The 24,296-nt window shown below is 38.5% G+C and overlaps 1 protein-coding gene across 20 annotated transcripts in view; it reads right to left on the bottom strand.

Moving 5' to 3' along the window:
• dtnba (dystrobrevin, beta a) overlaps window positions 1-24,296 on the bottom strand; it is a 397,891-nt gene that overhangs the window by 201,209 nt on the left and 172,386 nt on the right. For all 20 annotated transcript variants that reach the window (XM_052024099.1, XM_052024088.1, XM_052024100.1 and 17 more), the window contains 3 exons: window positions 23,592-23,746; window positions 9,509-9,614; window positions 7,163-7,329 (listed from right to left, as the gene is read on the bottom strand). In XM_052024099.1, the coding sequence (XP_051880059.1) occupies window positions 7,163-7,329; window positions 9,509-9,614; window positions 23,592-23,746 (428 nt within the window). The remainder of the gene's footprint in view (window positions 1-7,162; window positions 7,330-9,508; window positions 9,615-23,591; window positions 23,747-24,296) is intronic.

The raw sequence follows: 24,296 nt of genomic DNA, 5'->3' as shown, positions 1-24,296 counted from the left end.
TGGAAGTCAAGAATGTGGTGGAAAATCAGATGTCAGCACCGATGCCATAAGCACAATTCCCTTGAGATGAGGCACTGGATACACTTTGAATATAGCTCCTTGGTTCTAACATGATGTGTGTAGCCTGGCCCCATTCACTTCCTCCCTCTTAACTTAGGAGGGCCCTGTTTCCCACACTGCCTTGAAACTCACCAGTTTTGTTTCCTTGAAATTTACTGGAAATTTATTGTACTACTATGCAACATCTTTTTAAAAAAGAAGTCAATTAAAGGGGTTTTGGAGTATTAATTGGAATAATATCCAATGGTCCAGAAAATCTGCCAGTCTGGAAGATTGCTGTACAGTAACATTGCATTACTGTAACATCGCTCCTATTAAGAACATAGAACAGCACAATACAGGTCCTTCGGCCCACAATGTTGTGCCGACCTTTAAACCTCGCCTCAGACTATCTAACCCCTTCCTCCCACATATCCCTCTATTTTAAATTCCTCCACATGCTTATCTAGTAATCTCTTGAAATTGACCAATGTACCTGCCTCCACCACTGCCCCAGGCAGTGCATTCCATGCCCCAACCACTCTCTGGGTAAAAAACCTTCCCCTGATATCTCCCTTGAACTTCCCACCCATTACTTTAAAGTCATGGCCTTTTGTATTAAGCATTAGTGCCCTGGCTGTCTACTCTATCTATTCCTCTTAATATTTTGTATACCTCTATCATATCCTCCTCCTCTCCAAAGGGTAATGCCCTAGCTCCCTTAATCTCTCCTCATAATGCATACTCTCCAAACCAGGCAGCATCCTGATAAATCTCCTCTGCACCCTTTCCAACACTTCCACATCCTTCCTATAATGAGGCGAACAGATGTTAATGTCTGGATTTCTCCTTGCTCATAACAGTACGACAATGAACTTAATTTCATTCAGATCACAGCATAAATAGTAAAGAACAACTACCAGTGCCACAGAAAGGAAAGAAAGAATTATTCAGTGCAAACATCTCCACAAACATTTAGTGTTTGGGGATGCTGCAAACATGAAAGAAAATGAGCAATCAGCCTTACACCAATCTGAAAATTCCGTGCTTCTCTAACATAGTAAACACCCTACATCTTACCCTCAGCAGAAAATTAGCTATTTCTGGAGGAAATTACTTCTTTTTATTATTCAGTTACAGGATGCAGGCACCAATGGTAAGGCTGGAGTTTACTGCAATCTCTAATTGTATTACAAAAGAAGGTGATAAGCCACCTACTGTAGCCATTGTGAAGGTACTCGCACTCTGCTGTTGGATACAGAATTCCAGGGTGTGGACCCAGCGACAATGAAGGATGACTAACATTCTTCCAAGTCAGGAAGGAGTGTGATTTGGAGGGGAAGTGACGCTGCGGGTGGTAACTGCAGGATCAGTTTGATGTCACTGGTAAAAGACCTTTGAACAGCTTTGCTGGAGGTACAGCTACTTCTAAGAAGAGTGAAAAGTGAAGGCACAAATACTTTATTGCAGAAAATTGATATAAAATGATATAAACTGTATGTTAATTTGTGAAGAACAATCTATGCAGTTTATTATTCAAACAAATGGTAGTTAAGATTCTCACTCAGCAAGAAGACAACTCATTGCATGGACCATCCCAAAAAGAATCTGCAGAAGAGCAGCCAATATTTGGAATGCAAATAGTAGGAGAGCTGAGTGATGAGGAAGAGGGGTTGTGCACTTCAAATTCATAGGACATGAAAATCTTGGCGAGAAGTGAATAACGAATGAAGTAAAATGACGACTGAAATGCTAAATTTTATCTCAAGGTAACAGTCAAAATGTAATACTGAATATATATAAGATCATTAAAGACCACAAGTGGAATACAGAATATGCTCTGTACTGTAAGATGTCATTGAAGCACAGAGATGGGACAGTGCAGATTTATGAACACACTCACTGATCTAAGGAAAGGCCAAGTGAAAGACTTGACAGGGGTAAAAAGAGAGAATACTAGAAATATTGAGCAGGTTGGACTGCATCAGCAGAGAGAGGAGCAAATTTAATGTTTCAGGTCAATAACTTTTCATCTGAACTGAGAAAAGATAGAAATCAAAGAGATGTTTTGTTTTGAAAAGGAGAGATGGGAGTGATTTAATTGAAGTATTTAAAATCATGAATGGACAGGACAGAGCATATAGAAACACTTGATTGGTGGTTAAGAGGTCCAGAGTAAAGGGTCAAGGATATTAGGCTAAATATGTGGTTATGACTGAAGGCAAGATAAACATTTTATTTCCCCAAACAGGGTTGAGAAACTGAGGACTGTTCTACCAGAATCCATAACTGAAAGATCACAAACACTTAACAATGTGTAAGCCAGACAAAGGGAGTGGGCGATGCATCCAGAGAATAATCATCCTGAATGACGCGTTCAAAGGCAATGTCTCTGTAAAGCTGTTTGTGAAAATTAGATTATACTCACCCCACCCCACACCCCCAAATGAAATCCAAATTTACTGAACAAAAAAATCAGCTAAAATGCTTCAAATATTTTCGTTTTGGAAATTTACATTCCAAACTGTTTATTCAGCACCACCTATTGGCAAGGACCAGAAACAAATCTTGAAGAAATTTCTCATTATACATTTTGTTTTAATTTCGTTCAATAAGCAGCAGTTTGTGGAAGATGATTAGCTGCTTCTGGTGGTTAAATCTTATTTCATTGTCTGTGTTCCACAAAATAAAACAATAATCCTGCAATTATCATCAACATTAGTAAATGAAATAAAATGCAACCGATGGATAAAAATGTTCAGGACTCTTGCATAAAAGCTATGTCAGCACTTTACTGCAGCAGAGAGGAGGCAGATTTGCAAAGAAGATGATATTAACTGTGGCTATGCTTTCTGAAGTGAACTTGAAAGTTCCCATTGGGCTATATGGTGCAGTTAAGTTCTCTGAGTAGTATTGCCACAATTTATCTCAATCAACACTACCTCGAACAGATTAACTGGTCATTTATTACATTGTTATTCGAGACCTAAACAGCTACGCATTTCTACAAAATAGATGTCTGTGCATCAGAGAACCACCCCTGACAATACTACGGTAAAAGGAGGATGTTTTAGATGTCTGGGTTTTGTCCTCAGAAGCATTCAGAATATTGATGTGAACTATCTTGTCTCAATAAAGGTGTTGGCTGGTCTTGACAGTCGAGATGCATTCCCAGCGTAAATGTGTAAATCTATGGAACTATTTGTTCACACCTAAAATATTGAAGTTAACTATGCATTGTAACTACTGAAACTGGAATTAATCACAGACTGTTTGTACTTAAAAAGTATATAGACTTGATGTATTTTGAGTTTGGGAGGACTCTTCCACTAGGTCTCCTCTGCGTGATTACTTGCACTGAATAAAGACCTGCTGCATTGAGACCGTGAGACTCTGAGTGGCTCTTCAACCCACAATACAGATTTCTTCCCAGTGCATAGACTATCTTGAGATAGACACAATCTACCTCAAGATGACCTTTCACCTTATTGTCTACCTGCACTGCACTTTCTCAGTAACTATTACACTTTATTCTGCATTCTGCTATTGTTTTACCTTGTACTACCTCAAAGCACTGTGTAATGAATTGATCTGTATAAAAAGTATGCAAGTTAAGTTTTTCACTGTACCTCGGTATATGTGACGATAACAAACCAATTTACAATTTAACCCCTTCTCTAAGTTTACTGAAGTCATTTTGTAATTTGTTGCAGTCCACATCAAGATTGACCATCGACACATCACCTAACTTGGGCTTCACCTGCAAAGTCAGACATTCCATTTTGAATCCTCTAAGTTATTGATATAAATTATGAATACCATCACTGATGTTGGAAGTATTCCATTCTCCACCACTCTGAATAGCTATCCATTACTCCTCCTCTGCTTTGTTTTGCTAGCTTCATCTATTCTGCAGATTGTCACCTTATTCTGCCAGTCAGACCTTATTCACTAATTCATTATAGTGTCTACAAGCTTAAGGATTTTTTAACATCTAGAACAATCGCATCTGTTGCATTACATTTGTCTACACTGTTAATCTCCTGAAAATATACACTTGGTATTGGTATATTTTTGTCACTTGTACTGAGGTACAGTGAAAAGCTTGTCTTACAAACTGATCATACAGGTCAATTCATTACACAATGCAGTTACATTGAGTTAGTACAGAGTGCATTGATGTAGTACAAGTAATAACAATAACAGTACAGAGTAAAGTGTCACAGCTACAGAGAAAGTGCAGTGCAATAAGGTGCAAGGTCACAACAAGGTAGATCATGAGGTATTAGTCCATCTCATCATATAAGGGAACCGTTCAATAGTCTTACCACAGTGGGATAGAAGCTATCTTTAAGAGGAGAGGAGAGAAGAGAGAATGTCCCGGGTGGGTGGGTGGGATCTTTGATTATGCTGGCTGCTACACCAAGACAATGAGAGGTAAAGACAGAGTCCAAGGAGGGGAGGCTGGTGTCCGTGATGCGCTGAGCCGTGTCCACAACTCTCTGCAGCTCCTTGTGGTCCTGGGCAAAGCAGTTGCCGTACCAAGCCGTGATACATCCAGATAGGATGCTTTCTGTGGTGCATCAATAGAAGTTGGTGAGTGTCAAAGGGGACAAACCAAATTTCTTTATCCTCCTGAGCTGCTTTCCCCATTTCCCCCCGCAGCGCATAACGAGTCACCCCTCAGCCTCTGACACTCCAGAGAAAACAATCCAAATTTGTCCAACCTCTCATCATAGTGAATACTCTCTAATTCAGGCAACATCCTGATGAACCTCCTCTGCACCCTCTCCAAAGCCTCCACATTCTTCCTGTAATGCAGCGACTAGAAATGCACACAATACTCAAACGTGGCCGAAGTGAAGTTTTATACAGATGCAATATGCCTTCATAGGTCAGGTATAACATCAGCAAGTCAAGTCTGCCATTAACCTTCTGTCATTGTCTTGTTTTCCTCCACAGTACATGTTCAGTGTCCCCTTAACCTTGATGTTGTTATTCTTCCACATTGTCCAATTTGTTTTTAGTTTGCTCTTTAGTTCGGCAGATCTTATTTTGCCATCATTGTGAACGTTTGCTGATGTTCTCAATTTCAGTTTGCCAAAATTGTTGTTCATTTTATTTCCCAATTATTATGTTCACCTTTCCAAAATTAGATTTTCTTCAAACTATTAACATGGCCTTTATTGTGATAGTGTCTTTCTCAATTACCTTAAGGAATATTTTTTATGATCTTACATTCACTGCCCATGAAACACTTGAACAAATCCTGATATCTGGAATGAGCCATGGAAATACAAGTTCCCTCTTTAGTGCTCCTGACAGGATGATCTTACTTATACTAGGAAGAGGACATGCAGTCCATTGGGTCCATGCCAGCTCCTAGGGAAGCAATCCATTCCTCTGCACCTCTCCATTTCCCAGTACCCCTCCAACTTAGCAGCTCTCACAAATGCCCATCAAGTGCTGTTTGATTCTTTTTCTCCCCTGCTATCAACCTATACCATGGTGTAATACACAGCAGTAAATAAACCTACCAGATTTTAGATTGATGGGAAGACACCGGAGCACGCAGAGGAAACCCTTGCAGTCATATGGAGAATATGCAAACTCCGCACAGAGAGCATCCAAGTTCAGGATCAAATCTGGGTCCCTCAAGCTTTATGGCAGCTGTGCTAACTGCTACATCACTGTGCTGCCGTCAGACCTTAAAGAATACACACCGAAGACCAGTGCTTGACACGAACTTCAGTTATACTCATGAAAGAAAGTATCTCCTGCCAGAAGTAATGGATTATTAACACTAGTCACTCAGCGAAGCCATATTCTGACAATATTCCTCTAAATCATTCACAAAGGAGGGGTTGGGGGTAATTGGGACAGGATGCTGGGCTCAAAGGTATTATAAATAATTCATTGAAGGTAGTACAGTGAACAGCAAGTGCAAGACAGTGGCACAGCAGGTAGTACTGCTATGTTGCAGCTCCAGTGACCCAGGTTTGAATCTGAACTCATGTGCTATCCGTGTGGAGTTTTGTATGTTCTCCCTCTGCATAGGTTTCCCCCCACATCTCAAGGATGTGCCCGTTAGTAGGTGAAATGGCCACTGTAAACTACCAAAAACATAGGTTAGTGGAGAGGTAGTGGGCATGTGAGAAAGACTGGATTACAGGAGATAACTGGGGTAATAGGGTTGATAGGATTTCTCTGAGAGCTCGCGTAAACAGGATGGGCCGAATAGCCTTCTTCTACATCCTAAAACATAAAGAGTATCACCTCTCATTCCTGTAAACTGGAGAGAATATAGGCACTTCATCAGAACATTGTTCATGAACAGCCCTGACATTTCAGGAATCAATCAGGCACAAGTGCTGTTATAAATGTCTTGTTTTCCTCAAGTTGATAGGGGAATAAAAAAATAATTGCTTTAAAAAAACTTCAGTTTGCCAGTGTTTTGTTGGCCCTTATCAATCAAATTAAAAGACATCAATACAAGTGATTTCGCAAATGCAGAACTTGTGAGTTCCACAAACTTTCAAAAAAAATTTACCGTTCTCCCTAATTAGTACCATTCCTTGCATCTAAGACCCAAGTATAACATGCTTGGTCACTGGTTGTCCTGCACTGCTCTCTGTGAACATGCTGTGGGGAGTAACTGCAGAATTATTTTCATGGGGCATCTTCAGGAGCTGATTTTGAGACTTTTTTTTACAATGACCCACCAACTAAGTTGGACTAAGGGAGGGCATGTTTTGGTGCCAGCAAGGGATGGTGAGAGACTGTTAGAATCATGAGATTTTCCACATTCTTAAATGATAAAGTGGGAGCCCAAGGACCAATGCAACTAAATTAAGATGGATCACGACTTCTTTGAAACTGCTGAATTGGTGTTCAGTGTTATGAAAATATTCAATTTAGGAAAGTAAGTGCATTCAACTGAAAGGTAATACAGCCCGAGAATTAAAAAATACCTAGGGCTTAGAGAAATAAATCGCTCAACATAGGGCAAAATTACAGCAAAAAGAAGAACAAGGGGTGGCCACCCTTTGGCACTTAATGTGTACTTGGTTATAATTCCACTATAAAACATACTTCTACAAATTACATATATTCTTTAACTCACCCAAGAGGAGTGTTCCTTCATTTGGTGCTGGTTGCTGTGGGAGCCGCTGGCATAACCCCGCCAAAAACAAGTCTGACAAAGCTGGTAGTTGTGGCATTGCTGACAACGGTAGCGAAAACCCATCATGCTCTCACTGCGACAATATGAACACTCCACTGGATGGAAAACTACAGAGAAAGGGAAGTAAATTACATAAAATGTAAATTGTACTCCAAAATTATTTTTCAATCATTTTACCATGTGAGCCTTCTCAAGTGCAGGGATTCACACGGTGGTCTAAGCTTAAAAATATAACAGCTGCTACTTTATAGCTTACTTGATCATATTGCTATATTATGTGCAGCACTGATTACCTAAATAAACGACAACAAGTGTCTAAATGAAAGCCACATTCAACTATCTGAAGCTCAATTTGTATTTCAACAGGGGTCACAATTTGGAATTAATTACAATAAAGAGTAAGCTAGCAGAATCATAAAGTGTTTACCATTTGGAATCAAGTCCCACACTGACATGCAAAGGAGGAGAAGCATTTCCAATTGCTAACCGATACCATTCACTGTGGTAGTTACTCAAACTGTTTTCATGAAGGATCATTTTACATTTGATTTTATTCTGTGATTCTGTTCTCATTGAGGGCAAACTGAATAAAATTTAAAAATGCACCACACCAAGTGTTTTTGCATTAAGCGATTTGGAAACATGCAAGACGACTTTTTTTAATGCTTGTACCTTTCTTCGCCATTTTTGCCTTGGTGAGATAGAGCTATTGTCTCTTCTACACTGATTGCAGCACATCTGTTTTTATGGAGTCTGCAACTTTGCTGTGTTGAATTCTAGTCACCACATTATATGAAGGATGTGAGGGTGTTAGAGAGGGTCCTGAAGAGATTTACGATTCCTGGAATGAGGGACTACAGTGGGAAGGATAGATTACAGAAGCCAAAACTGTTTCCTTTGGAGAAGGCTGATTGGAGATTTTGTATGTATATAAAATAATGACGGGTCTGGACAGAGTATAGCAACAACCACATTGGGAGCACTGAGTATTGGTTTCCTCATTTAACAAAGTACATTGATGCATCAGAAGCAGATCAAAGAAGGATAACTCAACTGATACCTCCAAAAGGAAGGGGCGTCTTATGAGGAAAGGTTGACAGGCTAGGGTTATATCCACTGATATTTTGATGAGTGATAGGTGATTTGATAGAAACATGCAAGATCCTAAGGAATCATAACAGAAAAAAATGTGGAAAGGAGATTTCCTTGTGGGAAAATTAGAACTGGGGGTCACTATTAAAAAAAATAAGGGAGCTCCCATTTAAGAAAGAGATGAGGCAAAATGTTTCCTTCTCAAAAGGGTTGAGTGTCTTTGGAACTCTCTTCCTCAAAGGGTGGTGAAAGCAAAGACTATTTTTAAGGCAGACATAGATGGATATTTGATAAGCAAGGGATTGAAAGATTACCAAGAACAGACAGGAACATAGACTTAAGATCAAAGCTGATTTGTTTGTATCTCAAGTGGCAAGCAGACTTGAGGGAGAAGTGGCCTGACCTGCTGCTAATTCCTACATTCACATGGTTCTATTTATCTTGTGAGCAATAGAAAAGAAGTAGAGTAGTAGAGAACATCACAGCCTGGTATGGAGGTTCCAATGCGCAGGACTGCAAGAGACTGCTGAGGGATGTGGACTCAGCCATCTCCATCCCAGGCAAAACCCTCCCCATCATAGAGGACATCTTCAAGAGGCAGTGCCTCAAGAAGGTGGCATCCATCACCAAGGACCCTCACCATCCAGGACACGCTCTCTTCTCATTACTACCATCGAGGAGGTGGTGCAGGAGCCCGAAGACCCACACTAAATGATTTAGGAACAGCTTCTTCCCCTATGCCACCAGATTTCATAAGGCTCCATGAAAACTATCTCGCTATTCCTTTTTGCAGTATTTACTTTGTAATTTATACCAATTTTTATGTTTTTGCACTGTACTGGTGCCTTAAGACAACAAATTTCATGTCACAAGTCAGTGATAATAAATCCATTTCTGAAAAGGAGAACATACAATGATATCTACAGTAACATATTACATGATTCGAGTGTAATGTCTTTTTGCAGCCAACGACTTAGGGATTGTGCCTGGCAGTTATCGTGCTGATGAAAGAGATTTTGCAGACTTACTGTTACTTGCTCATTTAGAAAGTATGAGTACCACTGGTGAGGCCAGCATTCACTCCCCTTGACAAGTTGGTGGTGACCTGCCAACTTTTTGAATCGCCACAGTCCCCCAGGTAAAAGCACAGTCCTGTTTGGTCGGTAAGGATTACGTTTCATTGCCAGAACCTACCATTTTCCACATTGGCAAGTCGGTGCATAAGCGGTAACCAGACCAGGCACTGTGGAGGAGGGTCACCCATCATTGTATCCAAAAACATGTTTAAGGTAATTTTTTTCTGAAAATAAAGAATATGACTGTTAGTTCTATACAGTTTGGCACATGATACAGACAAAGTGCAATTCTTGAATATTTTAAAAAGATATTCTACTTATCACTTTCTGTGGTGTGTCACCACGTGCTAGTTCAGAAGTGTCTCAAAGTTTATAAGGTTTGAGTTTTGCACTTTTCTCAGATTTCACAACCAATAAGGTTACCTTCCCCCCACCCTTCCCCAACAATGGGCCCCCTCTGCTCCTTATTTCCATACAACATAGGAGGAGGCCACTTTGGCCCATCAAGTTCATATTGTCACCACGTGCTAGTTCAGAAGTGTCTCAAAGTTTATAAGGTTTGAGTTTTGCACTTTTCTCAGATTTCACAACCAATAAGGTTACCTTCCCCCCACCCTCCCCCAACAATGGGCCCCCTCTGCTCCTTATTTCCATACAACATAGGAGGAGGCCACTTTGGCTCATCAAGTTCATATTGGCTTACAGACTAACTTTGAATTCCACTACTAATTTTTCTCACCACATTCCCAGGAACTCCCCTCAGATTCTACTGCTCAACTACACACTTGGACCAATTAACTGAGCCAGTCCTCACACCTTGAGGTGGGAGGAGACCAGAGCACCTGTGAGGAACTCATGTGGTCACAAGGAGAACATACAAATTGCACACATTTAGCACCAGAAGACAGGATTGATCCCAGATCACACTCGAGCTGTGAGGCACTCACCACTACTATTTTCGTAACCAATTATCCCACCCCACTCCTCCAAAACAATTGCCCCATCCCACCTTTCAATTCTGCAAAGCTGTTTTAATACTTTTCTTCCATTCCACCTCTGCACTATTGTGTTTTGAAGATAAAGGCAATCCACACTTATCAAAAGCAACCATTTTATACATTTTCAGCACTCTATTTTTATTAGTGTTTTGATACAGGTCCAATTGATTGATCCTTCTGAGTATAATAACCTATATTATTTTTAAGAATAAATGAAGTTTTCTATAACTTTCATGGATCAACAATAGACCCGGCTGTTTCAATTAATAAGTTTTATTTAGGACTTCCACAGAAAAATCAGTCCCAGATTTCCCATCAGGTAGAGGTGCATGCTTGGCTTGTGTTCACCAGATGCAAAATGTTACCCAAGAGAAAAAGTGGACCTGGGTGTATTTAATCCCAATCTATTTGTTGTGATCTAAATGGGTAGAAACGTAATTTGCCCCAAACATCATCCGTGACATTCTATAGTCATCAGTGCGATCACCCAATCCAGGAATTGTTGGCGTTATTTTCCTGGCTGCCTTCCAAGAGGTCTGGATAAATGCACTGTGCAGTTCAGCTAAGTTACATCAGCAACATCTTCCAGTTATCAGCAACACTTTTAAATGTAGCAAAAACATTGCACTCTGTTTCAAAGAAACAAGTACAGATTGATATGAAGCCATAGGTGTCCCTGGCCGTGTGCTCAGATCTTGTGCCGATCAGCTGGCAGAAGTATTTGCCAACATATTTAACCTCTCCCTGCTTCAATCTCAGGTTCCCACCTGTTTCAAGAAGACCATTATCATCCTGGTACCAAAGAAAAGCAAGGTAACATGCCTTAATGACTATTGACCATTAGCTCTGACATCCACCATCATCAAGTGCTTTGAGAGGCTGGTCATGGTACGCATCAACTCCAGCCTTCAAGACAATCTTGACCCACTGCAATTTGCCTATCGCCAGAACAGGTCTACAGCGGATGCCATCTCCCTGGCCCTACACTCAGCTCTGGAGCATCTGGACAGTAAAGACACCTATGTTAGACTACTGTTTATTGACTACAGCTCTGCCTTCAATAATCCCAAGCAAACTAGTCACCAAACTCCGAGACCTAGGACTCAACACCTCCCTCTGTAACTGGATCCTTGACTTTCTAACCAACAGACTGCAGTGAGGATAGGCAGCAATACCTCCGGCACGATTATTCTCAACACTGGTGCCCCACAAGGCTGCATCCTCAGCCCTCTACTCTACTCCCTATACACTATACACTCATGACTGTGTGGCCAGATACTGCTCTAACTCCATCTACAAGTTTGCAGATGATACCACCATTGTAGGCCGTATCTCAAACAGCGATGAGGCGGAGTACAGGAAGGAGATAAAGCTTAGTGGAATGGTGTCATGACAACAACCTTTCCCTCAATGTCAACAAAAGAGCTGGTCATTGACTTCAGGAAAGGGGGCGGTGTACATGCACCTGTCTACATCAATGGTGCTGAGGTCGACAGGGTTGAGAGCTTCAAGTTCCTGGGAGTGAACATCACCAATAGCCTGTCCTGGTCAAGTCACAGATGCCACGACCAAGAAAGCTCACCAGTGCCTCTACTTCCTCAGGAAGCTGAAGCAATTTGGTTTGTCCCCTTTGACACTCATCAACTTTTATTGATGCACCACAGAAAGCATCCTATCTGGATGTATCACGGCTTGGTACAGCAACTGCTCTGCCCAGGACCTCAAGAATCTGCAGAGAGTTGCGGACGCAGCCCAGGGCATCACGGACACCAGCCTCCCCTCCTTGGACTCCGTCTTTACCTCTCACTGTCTTGGTATAGCAGCCAACATAATTAAAGACCCCACCCACCCGGATCATTCTCTTCTCCCGTCAGGAAGAAGATACAAGAGCCTGAGGGCACGTACCACCAGACTTAAGGACAGCTTCTACCCCACTGTGATAAGACTATTGAACGGTTCCCTTATACGATTAGATAGACTCTGACCTCACAATTTCCCTAGTTCTTTTTCAATCTTTTTATTAATTTTCAAATTAATATACATATAACATTGGAAATTATACATGTAATACAAAGATCGGGAGGACAATCATGACATACATAGTCAAAGAATAAAAAATATATTCTAGGCCCCATGGTTTCCTAGTAAACGAATATATTACAAAAAAAATCAAAAAGAGAAAGAAAAAGATTTATTGTATAAAAACCCAAATCGAAAAAAATTATGAGTAATAAAGCGAAACAAACTAAAAAAAATTTCAAAAGAATAGAACTGGACTGATATTTCTCAATGAACAAAGAGCATTATTATGTCGTCAACTCCGTTCCTCCAAGTTCAAAGATTATTGAAAAGGGATCTATATCATATGAAAATATTGAATGAATAGACTCCAAACTTCCTCAAATTTAAGCAAAGAATCCACAGTGCCAATCCTAATTTTTTCTAAGTTTAAACATGATATAGTTTGAGAAAACCACTGAAAAGTGGTGGGAGGTATTGGATCCTTCCACTTAAACAAAATGGACCGCTTGGCCATTAATGTAACAAAGGCAATCATATGACAAGCAGCAGCAGATAAGTGGCCAGATTCCATCACTGGTAGCCCAAAAACTGCAGTGATTGGGTGAGGTTATAAATCAGTATTCAATACAGTTGAAATAATATCAAAAATGTCTTTCCAATATTTTTCCAAGAGAGGACAGGACCAAAACATGTGTCAGGGAAGCCACCTCCGAATTACATCTATCACATTTAGGATTTATATGGTGATAAAAAACGGGCTAACTTGTCCTTCGACATATGGGTCCTGTGAACCACCTTAAATTGTATCAAAGGGTGTCTGGCACACATTGAAAATGTATTAACTAATTGAAGAATTTTCTTCCATGTCTCTGTGGGTAAAAGTATCTGGAGTTCTCTTTCCCATTCATTCTTAATTTTATCAAGTGTCTCTGGATGTATTTTCATAATTAGATCATAAATTATTGCTATCAAACCCCTTCTGATAAGGTTAAAGCCTTAAATTTTTTCCGTAATTTCAATTTTATATGGAGTCGGAAAAGAAGGCATAGTAACTTTTAAAAAATTTCTAATCTGTAAGTATCGAAAAAAGGGTGATCTAGGCAAATTGTATTTATTAGACAACTGTTCAAAAGATAAAAAAGTTATCAATGAATAAATCACAGAAACATGTTATTCCCTTCATTTCCCATAAAGAAAAAGCTGAGTCGATTCTGGATGGTTGAAAGAAAAAAATAGATTGAATGGGGCTCGATAAGTTAAATTTATTCAATCCAAAGAATTTACAGAATTGAAACCATATTCGTATCGTATGATTAACTATTGGGTTAGTCATATGTTTACTCAATTTAGTAAGTGCAAAAGGGAGTGAGGCTCCTAAAATAGAAACTAATGAAAATCCTTGACTGATTCATACTCAAGGTATACCCATTTGGGACAATGAATTACATCTAAATCTTGTGCCCAAAAAATTAAATATCTGATATTAATTGCCCAATAATATAATCTAAGGTTAGGCAAAGCCATGCCACCGTCCTTTTTTTAATTTTTGTAAATATTTCTTACTTAACCTTGGGTTTTTATTCGGCCATATATATGAAAGAATTTTAGAATCAATAATGTCAAAATAAGATTTTGGGATGAAAGTTGGAATCGCCTAAAATAGATATAGAAATTTTGGTAAAATATTCATCTTAACCGCATTAACTCGGCCTATCAATGATAGAGATAATGGGGACCATTTTGTAAATAATTGTTTAACGTGATCAATTAAAGGTAACAAGTTAACTTTAAACAAGTCCTTCTGCTTTTTGGTAATTTTAACACCCAAATACATAAAATGGTCTGTTACTGATCTAAATGGTAATTGCCTATAAATTGGGGTTTGCATATTTAATGGAAAGAGTTCACCCTTATTAAGATTTAATCTATAACCAGAAAAAATGCTAAACCGAGCAAGCAGTGATAATACTGCAGGGATGGATTCCTCTGGATTAGAAATATAAAGTAACAAGTCATCTGCAGATAGAGATACCTTATGACTTCCTTGTCCACGAGTGATACCAAATGTTAAAAGAATTCCGAAGGGCAATTGCCAAGGGTTCCAAAGCAATATCAAATAATAAAGGACTTAGAGGGCAACCCTGTCTAGTACCTCGAAAAAGCCTGAACGGAGTGGATCTCTGATTATTACTAACTATTGAAGCCATAGGTGTATGATAAATCAATTTGATCGCAGATATACAATTGGGACTAAAATTAAATTTCTCAACTGTATTAAATAAATATTCCCACTCGACTTTATCAAACACCTTTTCAGCATCTAATAAGATAACACATTCTGGAATTTAGGATGAGGGGGTATATATAATATTCATTAACCTCCTAATGTTAAAATGCAAATAACGATTCTGGATAAATCCCGTCTGGTCATCAGAGATAATTCATGGAAGAACCTTTTCCAATCTAGAAGCCAATATTTTGGAAAATATTTTGGAACCCACATTTAATAAAAGGATTCATAAAAGGATTGTGGTAGTTTACCCACTGATAGAGCATCTTTAAAAATTTTTCCTAACCAGGGAGAAAGAAGATCAGAAAAGGATTTTAAAAATTTGACTGTAAACCAATAAGGACCGGGTGTTTTACCCAAATTCATTGAAAAAATTGCTTTCTTTATTTCTTCCTCCGAAATGGGTGCATCTAATATTGAACATTCATTACATGATAATTTCGGAGTCTTCAGGTCCCTTAAAAGTTCATGCATTAATGTAGAATCCTCAGGGAGTTCTGACTGGTATAAAGTAGTATAAAATTCTTGAAGAGATTTATTAATTTGTTCATGGTCCACCGTGTAGTTACCGTCTGGTTTATGAATTTTAATAATCTGACGTTTAGTTGAAGCAGCTTTCAGTTGATTGGCAAGCAATCTACCAGATTTGTCACCATGTATATAAAACTGACTTCTGGTTTTAAGTTATTGATTTTCAATTGGAGATGCTAATAGTAAACTATGTTGTAATTGAAGTTCTGTTCTCTTTTTAGAGAGCTCCAAATTAGGAGCATCAGCATATTTTTGTTTAAAATCGATTTCTTTAATCTTATCAGCCAATATATGTATTTCATTGTTAGTTCATTTTTTCAATCCAGCAGAATATGAAATAAATTGACCACAGATATATGCTTTAAAAGTATCCCATATTATCCCACTGGAAATTCCTTCAGTAAAATTAGTTAAAAAGAAAAATGAAATCTGTTCTTTAATAAATTGGACAAAGTCTAAATCTTGCAATAGAGAAGGATTGAATCGCCATTGTCTGATGCCAGAGGGTACATCTGCTAATTTAATTGATAATTTCAATGGTGCATGATCAGAAATGGCAATTGCATCATATTTACAGTCAATAATAAATGGAGTTAATCTAGCATCGGTAAAAAAATAATCAATCCTCGAGTAATGAGAAAGAAAAATGAAAATTCTTTATCATATGGGTTTAGAAATCTCCAAACATCTAAAATTCCGGTATTGACTAAAAAGGAATTAATAAAGACAGCGGATTTGTTTGTAAGTGCAGGATTCGACACAGATCTATCCATCGGAGAGTTTAAACAGCAGTTGAAATCTCCACCCATAATCAAAGTATATTCGTTTAAATTAGGAAAAGATGTAAATAAATGTTTAAAAAATTCAGGATGATCAACATTAGGTGCATAGACATTAACGATAACAACTTTTTTTAATTAAGAAGTAAGCCAGTAATTAATAAAAATCTACCACTTGGGTCTGAAATTATCTCATGATGAACAAATGAAACTGAGTCTATAAAAATAGAGACTCCTTTCACCTTTGCTTGTGAATTAGAATGGAACTGTTGACCCCTCCAAAATCTAAAAAAAGCGTTGATTATCCTTTCTCCTAATATGAGTCTCCTTCACAAAAATAATCTGAGTATTCAGTCTATGAAAAACTTTAAAGACCTTGTTGCGCTTAATTGGATTAAACCGTTCATATTCCAGGAAACAAAATTAATCATCTTATGTTTTTAGTCTATTAAAATGGATATGGTACGTAAAGGGTTAACCTTACTGTACAGGAGGCTCATTAACAGGAAGAGGAAAAAGGGTTCAAAGAGGAGCCGGATATGATGAGAATTCAGACATATTTGTAGTTCATCAGTCCATAGGAAAAAACTAACTTAAAAACAGCCCCACCCCCCACCCACAAAAGCCCGAAAACTGGCCAATAGGCAGCCAGAAAGTTATCTACTAGTTTGAATACCCCCAACTCTATTGGTGGCAAGTCTCCAAAATTGAAAAGAATGTAAACCACCATTTGTAGTCAAAACAAAACATCGAAAAACCCAAAACAAATTTACCGAACTATAAGCAAACTTGTTAAAAAATTTAAACAAAATCAAAGGATATTAACAGTCAACATTTTAAAAAGTTTTACAATTATTTCAAGGAAAAAAAAGATCACTTTGTCAAGTTCTTGATTATTATTAAAACAGAGCACTAAAAATATTGAACTAGAAGAGATAATAGAAAAAGGAAAAGAATCATTAAGTATGATAGGTGTCCATGTTCCAGAACCAAACAGGAGAACGCTAACAAAAGAGAAAAAAAGTATCTCCAAAGTTAGGAAGAGTCAAATCTGAAAGTTAATTATTACTTAATAGACCAAATAAGTATTAAATCAAGAAAGAACTCATTTCTTAACCCTCTAAAATTGAAGGCTAGTCCATGAGAAAATCTTCGGCATCCTTGACAGAGTTAAACCATTTACGAGATTTATCAGGTAATGTAATTCTCAGCCGTGCTGGAAATAATAATGCTGGATGGTAATTGCTTTGATAAAGACACAACATAACTGGTTTGTAACTCAGTCTCTCTTTCATAACTTCTGGGGTATAATCTTCAACCAAACAAAACTTCCACTGTTTATATTGAATCATTCCACGATGACGAGCAATTCGAATCAAATGTTCTTTCATACTGACGTAATGAAATCTCAATATTACTGGCTGTGGTTTTTGCTCTGGCGGAGGCTTTGGCCTTGTTGCTCGATGAGCACGATCAAGAATAGGCTGAGCAGAAAACACTTCAGAGCCAAACAAATCGACCAGAAGTTTAGAAAAGAATGCAATGGGGTTGCCAGTTTCAGTATTTTCTGGAAATCTGATGATTCTTACATTCGTTCTCCAACTGCGACTCTAAGTCAATAATCCTCTGTTTTTGCTGTTCCAGCTTTTGTTTGGTCGTAATTAAATCTTTTTCAAGTTCAGTCTGGAATCTCTCTTTTTACCAACTTGATCCAGTTCAGCAATTAATTGCTGTTGTTTAGGATTTTCCTGAATGAGTGTATTTTGTCTGTCTTCAATGTCCTTTAAAAGTGTTTCCAAGTCAGCAAATCTTCGATCAAGCTTTTTATCCAGTTTAGAAATAACTTCCAAAGTAGGCTGAGGATCTCCATTATTAGCTCCAGCTTTGGATCTGGTATTCATTTCGACAGTTAAAAATCAAAAATAATCTTGTAACAGTATTATAAAAGTCTTATTAAAGGGTGGTACATGAAAGTTAGATGGAGCAGAGCCAATATATGTCTTACTCCATGAAGTGCCACCAATAGACTCATGATCTCCCTTGTTGTGATCTTGCACCTTATTACACTTTCTCTGTAGCTGTGACACTGTACTCTGTACTGTTATTGTCTTTACCTGTACTACATAAATGCACTCTATACTACCTCAATGCACTCTGTATTAACCCAATGTAACTGCACTGTGTAATGAATTGATCTGTATGATCGGTATGCAAGACAAGTTTTTCCACTGTACCTCGGTACAAGTGACAACAATAAATCAATAATCTGATGTCATTTTCTCTTTAGAGCAAGTGAAAAACAAACCCTCACCTTCGACAGCATATGTTTTTGCTATTAAGCACCATGAGATTGGCTCCTCTTGAAGTTTCACAAAACCAAAAACATTGAAAATTCAGATGGCAATTTCACAATTTCCACATTTACCTGCACATGTGTGCTGAAAATTTTAATCCAATTCACTCCATAATAACAGAGTGTGCTTAAAGTTTCACTGTTATCACCACCAAAAAATCCAGGCTCATGCATTAGCATGTGTGTTATTTTACCATCAGCAGATCAATAGTAACTTGGAAGAAAACAAATCTTCAACAGACTTCTTTTCTCTGTGCTCAAGCCAGTGGCTACACACAGATGCCATAAGGCCAAGTTCAGAGATAGCTGTGCCACTTTGTTATTTGTGATACATTATGTTCACTGCAAACAAGGATTAAAAATAACATGAAGGGAATGCTCACAGCAGGGGACATAGTTCATCTCCTGTGTAAACTTCTGAGGTAGTCAGTAATGCAGTGCAGGATGCTGCTATAGAGAAAGCAAGCCATGCTTTAACTGGACATCGATTCCATCAACCATGCACCATTAAAAGTGGATAGCATAATGAAGTTTTTATTCATCAGTTCTTCCAGCAAATCTCAGAGAATCAAATGGCTGTGAGAAATTATTATTCTTTTAATACTGTTGCTGGTATAAGTAACTTTTCCATGGATATTTAACATCACCCTTGACATTCTGCCAGCTGTAAACCCAACCCATTCCAAAATAAACTCATACCATTTCTTTCAGCCAAGTAAATAGAAAATCAGTCTCAGAGGCTAGAAATGAATGATGTTTTGTATGTGTTTACCAACCAACAACCATCACCTGATGTTCCCAGCATATTCAATTACAGTGACACCACTAAATGATGACAATTGTTACAGATAGCCCCATTTTGTACATCTAACTATTATTACTTATTTCTTTACAGTTTAACTTTTCAATCCAACTGATAAACCTTGATTTCTGGTACAGAATGCACACAGGCAAAGAAACGTGCAACGCTCAACCCTCATTATTTCTTGCAATGACAATCCCTCTTGCACAGCTGCATTGAGCAACACAACAATTCAACATCTGACAATCAGACCTCATGCTATTTAATATACAATCTGCTTCTACAGCTTCTCCAATGCCAGACTATAATATTCCAAATATACAGTACAAATTTCATTCCTGTGCCATTTTCTAAGCACACATGACAATTTCTGACAGATTTTAAATATTAAGCTATTTTATATCTCTACCATCACTGTGAAATTGCATAATGGACCTGCTGCATAATGACATGAAGGACAACTGCTTTAACATTTCAATGTTGAATTGGAATCTGCTTTACAGAAACCTCAGAAAACTGAAATGACATCATGTTATTAGGTTATCAAATTCCATGAAGGCAAAATATTGAGAAATAAACAAGCTGATGTTTCATTCTTTCCCACCAAAATGGTCACATATCAAATAAGATTTGCTGGATGGAAACAACTCATCCCAATACTTTAAATGTCAGAAACACTATTCTCACAATCTGTGTCATTTAAATACAGACCCCTATTTAGAGGGCGCAGCATAAGTGCTAACCTGTTTACCTTCCATCCTCAAGGACCGCATTTGTAAGGATGAAGCTTAACAGTTAAAAGCCCTTATTATCTATTGGAGAGCAACTTGTATTAATATGCTTTTTTAAAAAAAACATAGAAAACACAGTTTGAAATCCAAAGTAGGCTTTGAGCCAGGGCTAGCAGCGGGAATGATGAACGGACATTTGGTCAATGAAGTGATCTTCAAGGAAGAGGCGGCGGCAGTGGAAACGTAATAATGATTGGCGGGGATATTCCAAGCCTTGAGCCCAGGTGGCAAAACGTGAAAGTCTTTGGAGGAATTCAGGGTGATAAGTTGACGGTGACATTTGCAAACTTTTCTTTTTCAAGAAGAGTGAGAGAACAGAAAAAAATTACGAGAATCTGTGCTCCTGTTTGCAGTCCAAGGAGGTGGGTAACACTGCCCTCTTATGGAGATACAAGAACTTGGCAAATGCTCTGTCTTAAAATTCATTTCCACAACTCAACATTTTTTTCCGACAATCAAAATGAGATTTTTGGGACCCCTAGCAAAATCATGCAAAAATATATTTTTGTCTGTAAAATGTAATACTGCTTTGCATATTTACGTTTTGCAAGCTGTCTGAGCAAAGTGCAGACTGGCCCCTTGACAGTTTTCAGTAACAGAGAGATGGGCACGCACTGCCACAACAGCAAAAATGACATGTCTGCATGCTGTAAATGGCAAGAAAGAACATTTTGCTGCTCACCCTGGGGTGTGGTGCCCCTGTAATATTGATCCTAAAACAGAATTGGGTGTGGCTCAGTGGATCGCACTGGCACCTCTGAATCAGTAGGTTGTGGAGTTAAGACTGTTCAACAATTGAAGCAGCCAACATTATCTGGAGTTTAAAGGAATGAACAACAATGGCACGGATAAAATTCTTGAAGCTTGCTTCCTCTGGAGAGGCCAGAATGATGGATTGCGGGCTCAGGATATGAGAATGGCCACAGAGATTTGAAATGAGAAAAAATTACTTCAGCAAGTGGACCGTGAATTTTTGGAATTCTCTACCCAAGGGGGCTGTGGAGACTCATTTACTGAGCATATTCAATACAAGGATTGTTTCTCAGAGAATTATATGATGGATTTCGCAGAAAAGTAGAGCTGCAATGGAAAGTCAACCTGCTTCCCAATGAATGATTGAGCAATCTCCAGAGGTTGTAGGACCTTCTGCTCAATTTCTATTGCAGGTCCTTCTCAAGCAAGAGACAGTATTTCCTGAAGGCACTGGCTTCCCATTGGGCTATGTCTATGAGTTGCACTCCGGGGGGTGGGGGGGGGGGGGAAAAAGAGAATGTTAAGGTCAACAGCATTCAACCCCCCATTGGCCTCAGCACAGCCAACAGGTAGAAATTATCCTTTTTGGTTCTGTGCTCTCCAGTCCCTCACAAGCTGACCTCTTCTGGTCACAGTGTCCTGTACATGTCAAAGATCCACTGACACTTCAAAAAGAGAACAGGAATTTATCACCAGTTTCCAGGTCAACACTTATATTTCTGATAACATCAGCAAATATTTATTCATTCTCCAATTACAGAAGTTTGATTTGTGCAATTTGACCGTACAGAAAACTTGGAAAAAATCCACTTGCTTTCAAGTGCTTTGGAAATCAATGTATGTGTTTAGTTGGCCGTGTTTTCATTGAATACACATTTCAGAATACTATTCATCTGGTGGAGAATCACAACTCAGTGAACAATGGGAAGCACACATATACTCCAATCAAGGAATGATCACCTGGCCTAGGCAGACATATTGTGGCCGAGAACTTTGATCTCATACCTCAATCTATAATTACATCATAATTAGACCATGGTAGCATATTTACAGATTTTTGCTCTCAATGTGCAGGATATGACAAGCATGAAGGTCACAGTGATACACAGGGACACAATGATATCAAACAGCATGCAATACTTGCTCTGCACAGTCCAGGCCCACAAACAGGAAGGGGATCACACTCTGAAGTGAAACAAATCAGTGGACTGATGCCTGCTGCTGTCTTAATTAAAGGGGATCTTATTTTACCTGAGGTAATGCTGGGGAATCCAGGATGGCCATCTTCTTTTCTGTGGGTTCCCCTTTAAACGTGTTTCTCTTGGTGGTTGGTCATATTAACCCCCTCATGCCCTGTTTGTTGCCCTCACCAACCATGACTGCCTTTCCCCCATCTCAATTATCTCCTTGATCATCCATTTCAACCTTCATCATCAACAATACTCTTTCCTTCTCCCTCCCCTCCAATTGCCCTGATCCCACACCAACTCTTAAATTTACCATGTCAAATACACTAAATTTACCATTTCAGCACTATACAAATATATTCACTTTAAGCTCCAGTTAAGTTTTCAACTTCAGAAAATATTCTTTTCCTATAAAAAGTTGCAGGCTAACGTGGGACTGAAGTAAACTTTAAATAAATACGACAGCTCATTTCTACAGATCTGGATCGGATACTTCAAAACCTCTTAATATTTTAAACACAACCATTGGTAAAATATTGTAGTTTCAGAAAATGTCCTAATTGTATTCATGCTTCAGGCATCAAGTTGTCACAAGTTTAGATTTATTGACAATGTATTTTCGGCATTGTCTGGTATTTTCAAATACAATGTAATTTTTTTTAAGCACTTAAATGCTTCAAAAAGAAAGCATTAAACAACCTGTACTTTGAATAAACTGGCACCAAACTAAACACTAAATGTCTGAACAAGTCACAAAGTAAAATATTTCTGTTCAGGTTCAACTCTGGTAAACAGGTACCTTTTCGCTGTTTCATTTTAGGAAATTGTCACCATGAAGGTCAACTTAGAAACCTGCCTTGCAGCTGGGCAGTTATATCTGTTATTGGTGAACTGAAAAATTCAGTCTCATGAATACAGCTTATGGAAAACTTTGGCAGTGGCTCATGCCTTAAAATTGAAAGCCAGATGCTAGATTTTGTGCTATGATATCTTGGTGAGCAATTTTTAGTATGGTTCTGCCAAACAACTTGCCTCAACTTCAGTGACTACTCTTTGGAAACCTGGGTCATCAGAAGAACTATCCCAGAAATGACATGTAGAAGTAGCATAAAATCCATCACCCCAAATCTATTACTACAAAACTGGACACTGTGTCCATAGTCAATACATTCAGACCTGCTCAACTCCAAATTAGATGCAGGATAAATCTTTGACTGGAAGCAAAACACCTCACTCTCATCCAAGAACATATTTTGTTCAATTTTCTCCAATTACTTATGCTAATCTTTTTATTTCCCTTTCTAATGGTCTTTAAGTCAGTGTGCAGATGAACCTGCTGTGAATTAATGAGCACAGGCAAATCTGATTAAAACCACTTAGTTTAATTTTACATGAGCTTTGAAGCTAGAAAAGGGAGCTGGACTCAAGATGCCAGAAGTGACGGAAAATTGCTTCCACTGCACTGTCAGGTCATTTAAGTATGACTCCATCCAGCAATCTTCTATGCTGTTACCGGTAAAATATCCAGATAATGTTATAATTATCAATCCTCAAATATGACTTTAAGCCCTCAACAGAACAATGCACTGGGAACATTCTCCACCGTCAAACACATTAATAACACAAAGCACTGAAACATGCTGTTAAAAGTGAGCTAATATAAAATTGGGTGCTGAATTGCTCCAAACCTCTCACCTGTTGTGGGAAGCAGGCTCGTACAGCATGTTCTGTGTAGCCAAAAGATGGGCCTTCAAATACTGCAGTGGGCAACTTCAAAACCTCTCTCAGGAACTGGTCGAACTTCATGTACATCATTATTCCATTGGAGTCAGATATTTGTGAGAAAGTATCTGTGAAAAGGGGATAGAATGATTTCAGAGATTAGTTGGGAAATATATAAAAACTGAACAAACTTGAAGAATGGAAGTATTGACGTACATCTTTGTTGATTATTTGCATACCAATGCTAAATGCCATGAAGCAGAAACAGACTTGGCAGGTACAACACACACCTCAATTCACTGGCAAAATTTCAAATGGATCAGAAAAACAAATCAGAAGTTCCAGCAACACACTGCTAATCCCTGTTTACAGCCAGATAAAGTGAAACAAGAAATCCAGGAATATTCCAAACACTCAACTTCTTGGCTGCAAGTCACAAGGACAGCAGCAGATAGTAACAGTCATTGACATTCATCTTACCACTACCTAACAGCTCAGGTTACCATGTTGTCTCAATTATCTCCCTGTTACTCTCAATTAATTTCTTATCAATGGCATAAAACACCTTTTGAGATTAGCTCGGTGAAAGACTATAGTCTTTTATGCAAATTGTTCAAATGCCTTATGAAAATCCATATGTGACATTCAATTGATGCTGGTCCATCCACCACTTCAGAC

Source organism: Pristis pectinata, chromosome 10, assembly GCF_009764475.1.
Source record: "Pristis pectinata isolate sPriPec2 chromosome 10, sPriPec2.1.pri, whole genome shotgun sequence".
NCBI lineage: Eukaryota > Metazoa > Chordata > Chondrichthyes > Rhinopristiformes > Pristidae > Pristis > Pristis pectinata.
The sequence above is the reverse complement of the archived record's forward strand: the minus strand, read 5'-3'. Positions and strand labels throughout refer to the sequence as shown.